We start from the raw sequence: 10,906 nt of genomic DNA on the forward strand, positions 1-10,906 counted from the left end.
GTTTAATATTTTCATTATTAGTTCTGGTATAATAAATTGTCCTATTTGAAGTCTACTGCTTATAAAAGTGAGAAGCACTCTACACAGGCCAATTAAAATAAGAAACTGAGAAACGTCAAGACAGAATGCAAACAAGGGATGGGTGTCAGCAGTACAAAATGCAACATTACATGCCTGTTACTTAAGAATTTCTTCCATGAACCAGCAGCTGTTTTCACATGACAAATAAGAAAGCCTGAAGACTGCGAGATTACCATTTTACTTTCACAGAGTAACTATAATCCAATGGAGAAGCAACCCTAGAATAGGCAAATACTGTCTTGCAGGCGCCTGGTGAGAAATTTCCATCCGAGGCAGGGAAATATGAACACCGTTGTTTAAGACCTTGGTGAAACCTCATTTGTGCAACGTGTACAAACTAACCGCTCTGCTCTCCCCCAGAAGAGATGGGCTCAGACCAAAACGGATGCCATGCAAGACAAGCCAAGATGAGGATGCCTCCCGCCAGCTCCTTCACAGCAGAAGAGACTTGAGGACCATGTCATTTCAACCTTCTCTTCCCAAAATTGCTTACAAGAATTATTAGCACAGACTACATTCATCAGAGCAGGAATACTACAGGCCATCTTCTCAAAATGCTCTGACGCTAAGTAGATGCCAGAGTTCTGACTTTCAATTCCAATCAGAGAAAGACCACTGATAATTTTTCTTGCTTTCCAAAAATCTGTTTATATTTAGACTTTTTAAAAGGCAGCAGCTGCAATCACAAACTTCCCTCCTAAATCTACAAGGTCATTTTATACCAAGTAAGATTAAATAGAATTTATGAAACACACTATTATGTAAGAAATCTTCATGGGAAGCCTGCTTTAAACTCCACCAAGTCCAGCTCCTTTTATAGCTCTATACACTGCACACACTACTTAATTTTAACACTGAAAAATTAAATTAGTGAAATCTTTTCACATAAAAATCAGGATACCAGAGCCTCGGGGGAAGTGGGGGGGGATGAGAACCCCCCTTCCCGCAGGCCTGTGTAGTGCAGGGGCAGGAATGGGGACGGCACTTGCTAGATGGACACCTACCTCATATGCAGCCAAAAAGGAAAATGGAGAACAACCCTTAAATGACTACCAAATGTGGCTTCTCAGGGAGCCTCTTAGGGTTACCAAGTATTTCACAAAAATGAACCAGAGTGTTAACAGGGCCAAAATTCCCCATTTCTAAGGATTTAAAGCAGTACAGTGACTAAAGGTTGAGGTTGTCCACTAATTCTAGGATGCCAGCTTGGGACCCTCAGACCTCCATTTCAGGTCAGTGCTCCATTTTTTTCCAATTAGCCAAAGCAGTACTTATTGTTAAGTTAAATTTATTAATCAACAGAGCTAGTATATGTATGTGGTTTGAAAAATAAACCCACTGAATGATTAATAGCCAACATACAAAATTGCCCCAAATACACGTAACTATCCCCACGTTTTGCAGCATTTAACCCAAATTGTTTGCTACGATATAGTGCTCCACAGCAACACTATTGAACAAATAAACACAGCATTTGCCAAAAGATATAAATAAAAGTATTTTATACAGCGACACTTACTTTTGGGTTCTGCCCAGATAAAGCAGGATGTTTGACAACCTCTTTTTATGCGTTAAGATAAAGTAAGCTATTAACCCAGCCAAGGAAATTAACTCTTCTCTGCACTGAGGGGGATTTAGCTAACTCTAGTATTTGGGGATAAAATAAATCTCTAATCCCATGTTATACTCAGCTTCCACTACAATTACAATATAATAGTAGTTCAGCCTTCGTAACAGAAAGACTGTTATAAATAGCAATGACTATTTGCCTCTGAATACTTTCAAAGTAGTTTTAACAGACTGGAAAAACCAAACTTCTGCATCACTGTAATGCCCATTCAGTTCTAGGTCTTTCCAAAGAAATCGCCAGCGTCATTATACTAGCAGAAACACAAAGGCTTTAGAGAGAACAGACTACAGGTATGGGGAGTTTCCAGTAACATTAAGTTCAGGAACAAGTTTAAGAGGGTAACGGGTATAAAAATTGAATGGCATGCAGAATGGACGTATTACCATCACAGGAGGATAATGACAGAACTAATGAATTAAAGATGAGCATGAAATTACTCCCTCATTAAGTGTCAACAAGATATTCATCAACATCAACAGGGCAAACTGGAATTCACAGAAGAAAATCTGGAAGTATACTGCCAGCCTGTTAAACACTTATACTAAAAGTATACTATACTGTATACTATCCATATACTAAAAATTTGGAAATGTTTATTACTCTTCAGTATAGCTCACACAGTTTTTAATAAGTCTCCTTACAGGCAGATTATCCCAGGTTTCTGGCTCACTTCTGGGCTTCCTTCCAATTTCAAGTCTTCCACCAGTTATTTATAGCAATATATGGGCCCAGGTCTGACCAAAATCTAAACTCACGGCTTTAAAAAAGACAGAAGCGATTTATGGGTTCTTCAGGCTACTGGTCTTCGAGTATCAAGAAGTACCATTAGTTCATCTCATGGTATGTGCAAAGATGACCTACCCTTACACAAATATTGAAAGTCACTTTTGCCTAGTCACTGTAAACATGCAGACCAAGAGGAGTTTCAGAAGCTGGAAGGTCAGACTTGTACATCACGCCACTGAAGTCAAGCTCTTCCATCCCTACGTCAGCAGAGGTTATTGCCAATGACTCCCAACAAAGCATTCCAGTTTTATTTGTGTAAGTTTAAATATCTGAATGTCTTGGTGCCTACAGAACTATTTGCTCAACAGTTTTGCACTTCCATGGCTCTCAGATGAAAGACTTTAACGAAGACCCAGAACTTGTATCAGCAGAACAGTGTGTTTTAAATCCATTATCACTGCGTCCAAACAGTTATATATCACTTTACAGCTTCTCAAGCCCCTGCCAAGGTTTTGTAAAGATCATTCTTCTGTCGCTGAATCACAAACCAACTATTCTCAAAAAGCAAAAGACAGAATGCCATCAGTACAAGAGGGAGGGAGACAAAGTTATTTTCCAGTCCATTTCAGAGCTACAAATGATGAGCTAGCCCTTTTCAGACAGCATGAATTTTGTTTGCATTCTTTCCAAACAAAGACACCATTCAGCTCGGTGAGGACGCTGGGCGGTAGGAAGCGGAATGCAGGGCAAGAGAGGGGCAATGCTGCCGCACTAAGAGCCTGACAGTCAACCTGCGCGTCAAATTGCTGTCAACTGCAGAGCGTAAGCAGCATATAAATAAGGGCATTTTGTAATTCACTTGTCAGTAATCGCTTTGCAAATATACTTTACCAGCACTATGTATTTTCAACTCAGGAAAGAAAAGCAAACGTGCACAAATTCGTATTCAAGTCTTGTATCTCCAAGCTGCCCACCTTTGTGCTACAGGCTCTGGCAGCAGCAAGGATTCTTCTTAACAGCACGCTTAAACTACAGCTATCAACACCCAAATTAACACAGCAGAACTCGGGCCGCGTTCAAATATTCTGACGAGCACCGGGAGCCATCGGGATGGCCCCTGTCGCCGGCACCCCTCCCAGCCATCAGCAATCCTGCAGAAGGTAAGGTTCCCAGCCCGAGCCACCGCACGTCCTCCAAGGGTTTAAAGGTGCCCCTGAACATGCCGCACACTGACCCACTTCAAACAACCAAAGCAAGGTGGAGCTCTTGCAAGTGCTCTAATAGCCACAAAAGGATATAAACCTTATCTTTACTGCCTAACTTTTTAGAAATTCCAGCCTAAGTGAAGAAAGAGACTGACCAGGCAGAAAGAAATCTATCTGCTATCTTTCTTTGAATTAACGGCTTTCAAATTCACAAAGTAAGAAGGAACATGTCCTCATGACTTATGACATTCATACAAAGAGTACAAACTGTAACATACCTAGGTAGCACAAGAACATCACAGAAGCACAGAGAAAATGGGTATCCTTCAGGTATGTTTACAGCTTACAGTAGGGCCCAATAAACAGCCCTAAAATACTTTTATTTAAAAAGCAAAAACGCAATAAAAGAAAACTTACCAGCAGCAGGAAAATACAGCAGTAACTAAGCCTGGAAGCTTTTAAAATTACAAAATTAACTTTGTGACAGAGACCTTTGTAGAGCTTTGCCTAGTCTTTTTATACAACTATCTCATTATGAGATCCCTCAATTCTTGACAGAGATTTATAATATTGTAAAACTTTAACACTTTAATGCAGAAGATGAAATCCAAAACTCCTAAGCCAGATATTGTTTTATCAAGTTTATTAATGTCTAGAGCATAACACTAATAAAAAGGTAATTCCTCTAAGCCCTCACAGTAATCTTTCCAAACCTATCAAGTCCGGAATTACAAACTCTACAAAGTCCACACAAGTCTTGCATACAAGCTTTAATACTTCAGCATATTATTTACTAAGAATATGCAGACATTAACATTTGTTATCAATGAATTAGATAAGATCATGTATTTTGTAAGAAAGCTTTGGATGTGTATATACTTTCTCCTTCCCAAGTAAGCCCAACACAAGCATATCAGGCAAGAGATGTGAGCTGTGGTTTTAATTAAGCTCTTACTAAACATGATAGCAACTAAGGAAATGAGACAGCTAGTCTTCCTCTTTCAGGAGGAAGCTCACTGCACATGCGTGCTTACCTGCTGATTTTCTTTTGTGTATGTGTACACATACATACATCAACACAGACATATTTCCAGCCTCTCATATGTATATCAGTACTTCTATGTCTCTTTCCTACACTTATGTCTGGCAATGAATTCTTTGAAGAAATTGAAAAAATAGTCTGACTTAACACAAGCTTCCATGTAAAACAAACAGCTCCCCTCTTCCATTGGAAAGGTGGAAACCACGATGACTGAATGCAAGTTCTGCCAGAGTCACACAAGTCTTTGGGGCCCCCTTAGTGTCCCAGCCCTGCCGACCTCTTTGGTAGCTCTCCTGCAGAGCTGTAGTCGGTCACGGATCACCCACTGCAACGCTAACCTACTGCAGGACGCAGATCAGGTCAGCCAGCCCGCCGGGACTACGGAGGCCTCAGGTCTGGAGTACCGTTAGGTGCCTCATTTCGAAGCCAGGTACCTCAGGTTTCACCCCGGTGCTTGCCCATGTTGTGCTCTGCACCTGCAGGTGGGGAGCTGAGGAAGAGGGGGGTGAAAGGAAGGAGTTTCATGGCCAGAAGCAAAGCCCTACACAGACACACAAGTTCTGGTCAGTAGTTACAACCACAACTCCAGCGGCAGTTCCTCCCCTTACAATAGCTGGTTACTTACAAAAGCAAGTTACTTACATCTCTCGAGTCCATTCTATCATCTTCATTTCAATAAAAGCAGCTAAGACAACAGCTCGAGACTGACACCTGGAACAAGCTACACTCTCCACCAAAACTTTTCCTTTTGTCTTATTTTTCTTGACTCACGCTAAAACCTGCAAGTGTACCAATTACTGCAGGCAACGCCAAAAGCTGAAGTGACATCATCCACTACAAGCAAACACTGCTGTAACAAAAAGGCACCTATATTAAAAAAACAGGCACCTATATAAAAGAAAAGAATAATTTAATAATTAATCTATTAATTGAACTTTTTTCAAAAACTAACAAGCTGCTTCTGAATCTGCCTGTTCTAGTTAGCAGAGGGGAAGAGGTGGGAATGAAGACAAAAGAGGAGGAAAACTGTACCAGGTAGCAACCATCAGTCAACGATGGAGTTATTGTTCTGTCCTCAAGGTAATTTTAGTTCCTCTGCAAAACCAAAATTGTATATCCTAACACAGCAAGAAGCTTGTAAGTTGCTTTCCAAAAATTTAAGCTACGCAGTGTAATCAAACACCACAGCCAGATGCGGATGGAGAACAGAGGCGGCAAACAGATCTCTCGCACCGAGCCGAGTACATGGAGCCAAGCAACCCGATTGCTGCTGGTAGCCTAAGGAAACCCCACACAAACTGCTGCAAAACAAAGTTAGTTATTTATAACGTGGGGTACCTATTGCACACAGATGACAGACAACACTTAGCAGTTACGTTAGGCCATGGTACAGATTCCCATTCATTTTAACTAGCGGCTACTACCGCATTGGTCAGACCTAAAATAAATACTTACCAAACAACCCAACCCCAAAACACTGCAATCATTCATGATGATGTAAACTTAGGAAGCGACTTTCCTTGCAGCCTCCAAAGTTACAATGACTCAGGACTCCTATTCCACTGCAGGCTAGGGAGCACCTACAGAACTTGTTCAGACACAGCAGCCCAGCGCCAGGACCAGCGAGCAGAGCCTCAGCAGTCGGAGCTATGGGGCCCCAGAAAAGGAATCGAGGCAGTGCAGGGCTCCCAGGGCCACCCCGTGGAGATGGCTACAGGGAGAACCAGCCGCAGCCCCCCAGGACCAACACTGAGGGTATCAGGAATGACAGAGCAGGTGACATTGAAATGGCTTCTTGGTTGTCTTTGCTGTCCTCTTCTAAACCTTTAACTCCATGATTTTTGACATTCAGTGACCAGGAGTGTAACAAAGTACTCAAAAAACGAGCAGACTATGGATTTATGCAGTAGTAATCCAGAAATTCAATGGATTCAAGCGTTTCAGAGTTTTATCTTTGCAGAAAGCCTTTCCTAGTGCAGAGTGAGCAATCTAGAGCAGCAAAAAGAACTCACTCTTCCTGCTCTGCGAGGTTTCAAGTTGTGACAATTCAGCATTCACAGAGCACCAGAAGTTGCATCTAAATCAAGTAACACATACCTTACACGAAACCTTAGGGACTGTACACTTAGTTAATTCTAGTAGTCCCAGAAAGTTCCACAACTCGGCAAGATAAAACATCCACAAAAGTAAGAGTCCTGTTTGAGAGCCTGATTTTGATTGAGCTGGGCATGGGAGAACAATGGTAACAGGAACAAGTGATGTAATTATTTTAATTCCACCAGCCACAAATGATGCCCCTGCACTCGGCACTGGTGAGGCCGCACCTCGAATCCTGTGTTCAGTGTTGGGCCCCTCACTAGAAGAAGGACGTTGAGGTGCTGGAGCGTGTCCAGAGAAGGGCCACGGAGCTGGGGAGGGGTCTGGAGCACAAGTCTGATGAGGAGCGGCTGAGGGAACTGGGGGTGTTCAGTCTGGAGGAGGCTGAGGGGAGCCCTCATCGCTCTCTGCAACTGCCTGAAAGGGGGTTGTGGTGAGGTGGGGGTTGGTCTCTTCTCCCAAGTAACCAGTGATAGGATGACAGGAAATGGCCTCAAGTTGTGCCAGGGGAGGTTTAGTTTGGATATCAGGAAAAATTTCTTCACTGAGAGAGTGGCCAAGCACTGGCACAGGCTGCCCAGGGAGGTGGTGGAGTCACCATGCCTGGAGGTGTTCAAAAAACGTGTGGACGTGGCACTTCGGGACATGGTTTAGTGGGCGTGGGGGTGTTGGGTTGATGGTTGGACTTGATGATCTTAAAGGTTTTTTCCATCCTTAATGATTCTGTGATGATGCAATTAGTATTAACTCCCCCCCTTCCCCACACATCCAGTCACTGGTGTCAGTCCTCCCACCCTCAGACTGCGGCTATCCCCTAGAGGCCTCTCCTTTCCCAAGCGCCCTAATAGTCACCCATTCACTGAACAACCCATTGCATACTTTGTTTTAGCACCCTCACGAACTATCACTTGGGTAAACATTCACTCCTTTATCTTGAGGTCACCAGCCTCAATCCACACCACCTTGGTAGCAACAGCTACACAGAACTCTCCTCCTTAGGAGCATTCAAGAAAAGCAATTATAACTTTACAGCAACAGAGGTGTGGTTAAGTTACAGATTCTTAACCAGTGATATCCGCTAGTACGACGGTGTGTATCTTAAAAACCCACTTGTTTCCTTATAGCATCTATTTTTAGGAATGCAGCAGATTCTTAAAATCAACTTACCTTTAGCTTTTAACGCAAGAGATTAAACTAGAGATTCTTTTAAAAAAAGTGTGTTTCCTTTTCAGTTGCCTGACCAAGTCCTAACAGTCTTTCCAAACCATCCCCATGGCTCTTTTCTGAATCTTCAGTTTTTCATATAAAACTGTCCTTACAGGCCAAGTTTCACTAATACTGTATCAGTACAGATAAATTCCAGAGCTGGTCATGTTAAGGGAGAATGCAAGACATAAACAGTAGCACTCTTGCCAGACCATCTCTTACCAACTAATCTATCCTTAATGAAGCAGATGACAGTCCTGTGAGATGGCAGCTTCTTAGTGTGACCTACATTCTTCCATTCTAGATGCCTGCATTTGTTGTGCTTTCAAATGCTGTCACACATCACGAACAAATAACACTCTGCATTGCAGGGACATTAGATTTAGGCAAGTCCACAGTGACTAACTGATATGGGGGACTCAGCTGAATATTCATTTTGGTGACAAATCCAGTACTCTGGCTTATATCCTCCCAAATATCTGGCTTAATCCCCCCAGAACAATAGAAGGCCATTGTTATCCAGCCTGGCCTCTTGTTGGGAAAGGCCACATACTGTGAATCATGCACATCTTCACCGTTTGCAGAAACGGGGATCTTCATGCCGCACTGCTGCCTCCCCATCTGCAGTTACCTTGCCTGAGCTTTCCGAGCAGCCTGCCTCATATTCCATCCACAGCCACCAGCCCGTTCAGAGATGAACAACAATGTTCAGAATCATAAGATTCAGAACTACAAGAGTGAAGGACACTCTCCTAACTTGAAATTCTTTTTGAAGTGTTCCTGTTTCCCTTCAAAGCGGCAGACAAGTTGTAAGCATGCAAGCTCCCTTTGTGCATCAATTCATTTCAAGGATGCATATTAAATCTAGGTCAAGACCACAGCCTCCTAGCGCACCAAAAATTCTCTCACTACTAACCTCGCTTGAAACTTCCTCAATGATCATTCTTCAGAGATTGATATTAAAAATCACAAGTCAACACCTACATGTTAATCCTGGAGTAAATCATCACAGAATTCAATATTGCTACCAGAAATTCTTTAAGAGCACCTGGGGACAGTATTAATAAAATAATCAAATAATCAAGGAGACAGAGGTGTTGTGAATTGTCTGTTCTTCACATATCAGGTTGCCGCACCTACATAGCAACTGTGACCTTCCACCCCTCCACTACTCATCACCTATATTTAAAAAATTAATCACCTTCAGAAACAAATCTTGAGAACTCTTTCACTCCACTTTACTCCCTCCAATAGAGAGAAGCCCAGTACCTTGCTATTATGCACTGGATACTTGCAGATGTAAATCTTTGTATTAGCTGGAGCAGTAAGACTTTTTTTTTTTTAATACAGATTATGTCCACACAGTTAGGTCTCAGAAGCCTCAAGGCTGTAAGCAAGCAAACGGTATCAACATGTCAAGAATTCCATGAAGCTGCTTCTCCTCAAGTGGCACCGTTCAGATGTTTAGTAGCTCATTACAATGTGAAGTGCTGTTCATCCCCATACCTGGAATTAAAACAGCAAATCCAAATAATCAAAAGAAAAGCACCATTACCATTCAGCACACAGACGTGGTTGAGGTCCCATCACATGTACCTGCTTGGAACGCATTTTAAAACGACACTGCCCCTCATTCAACAATGACATGGCACTGACTTACCAAGAATTTTATGTATCTCTCAAGTTCCAGCTCCCTTACTCCATCTACTGCATACATTTAAATACTAACTTGCAAACAAAAGTCTAGTAAAGTTTATTTGCAAAGATTAGCACAAAATACAACTTTTCTGTAAAGTGAAGATAATGACTCCTCCCAGGGAGGAACTAAGATAGGTGAGCTTAAAAACACTAGCGGTGCCTGACCGGAGGTCTGCTGGGAAAGGTGTCTTAGCGAACTAACACTAAATCCACAAGAGCTCAAAACAACCCTGTTTCTAGTAACTTTTCCTTGAGGCGTCGTGTCCTCCTCCATGTTCAAAGGGATTGACAACAGCACAGGCACTCATGCCTCAGCAATTCAAGCCACAATTTTGGGTGATTAACAAACGCACCGCTGGTAATTTAAACTGACAGAGATGGCTGAGGCAGTACAAAAGAACAACACGGTTTTCTACCTCTGCCAAAGCAACGGCGTTGGGGACTTCGGGTGAGCTTGAACTGCCGCAGCTATGCCCGTGAACCCTCCGGGGTATTAAAGGCTGAGCAGCACCCTACGGCCACATCCAGCGGCGAGTCAGCTGCCAGCAAGCAAAGCTCCCAGGACCAGAACGTCAGCCAGTGGGCTATGAATTCATGGCACGGCTTTGATGTCATGGTTTTGATTTGAGAGCCAGCACTCTCCATATCAGGGCCTGGGCAAAGTTCAGGAGATAACAAGGGCAAGGACCATTTCCCGATAAAATGGATGCGACACCAGGTTCTGGACATCAAGTGACAGCCATTTCCAACAGTTAAGAATTGGGCACGTTTAACTTAAGCATCAATTCAGCAGACGTGTTCAAAGCACAGCTGCCATGAATTCTGGGTGCAGTGAGTCCAACATTCACACCAAGTAGACTAAAACGGAGATGCCAGACAACGACAAAAGTTCAGAGTCTCACTTTGGTGCGAGCAACCTGTCACATACGATAGGGACAGAAGCCATTTCTCAGGCCAGAACCAGTTATAAAGCCTTCTCATCCTCTCCTCCCCTTCTGAGCTGCCTTCATCTCATTTATAAGCATTAATGCAACTTTTGTCTAGTGAAGTGTAACTATATACAGCCTGTAACACCCAGGGTGTTACACAGTCCTTGATACAGCATGCTGTGTGGTAAGATCCGAGGCGGCCACAGAAAGCAGTGTGGCACATCAACCAGGGAGGGTCCCACACGATCTCTCTTCACTTACCAATATCACAGAATCACTAAGGTTGGAAAGG

General features: G+C 42.9%; 1 protein-coding gene across 1 annotated transcript in view; it reads right to left on the reverse strand.

The window, feature by feature from the left end:
* Positions 1-8,587, reverse strand: part of RAB10 (RAB10, member RAS oncogene family) — a 28,681-nt gene extending 20,094 nt beyond the window's left edge. Inside the window, exon 1 of the mRNA XM_010290384.1 lies at positions 8,443-8,587. Coding sequence (XP_010288686.1) covers positions 8,443-8,587 — 145 coding nt within the window. The remainder of the gene's footprint in view (positions 1-8,442) is intronic.
* Positions 8,588-10,906: the final 2,319 nt, after the last annotated feature.

Source organism: Phaethon lepturus, unplaced genomic scaffold (genome assembly GCF_000687285.1).
Source record: "Phaethon lepturus isolate BGI_N335 unplaced genomic scaffold, ASM68728v1 scaffold47200, whole genome shotgun sequence".
NCBI classification, from domain to species: domain Eukaryota; kingdom Metazoa; phylum Chordata; class Aves; order Phaethontiformes; family Phaethontidae; genus Phaethon; species Phaethon lepturus.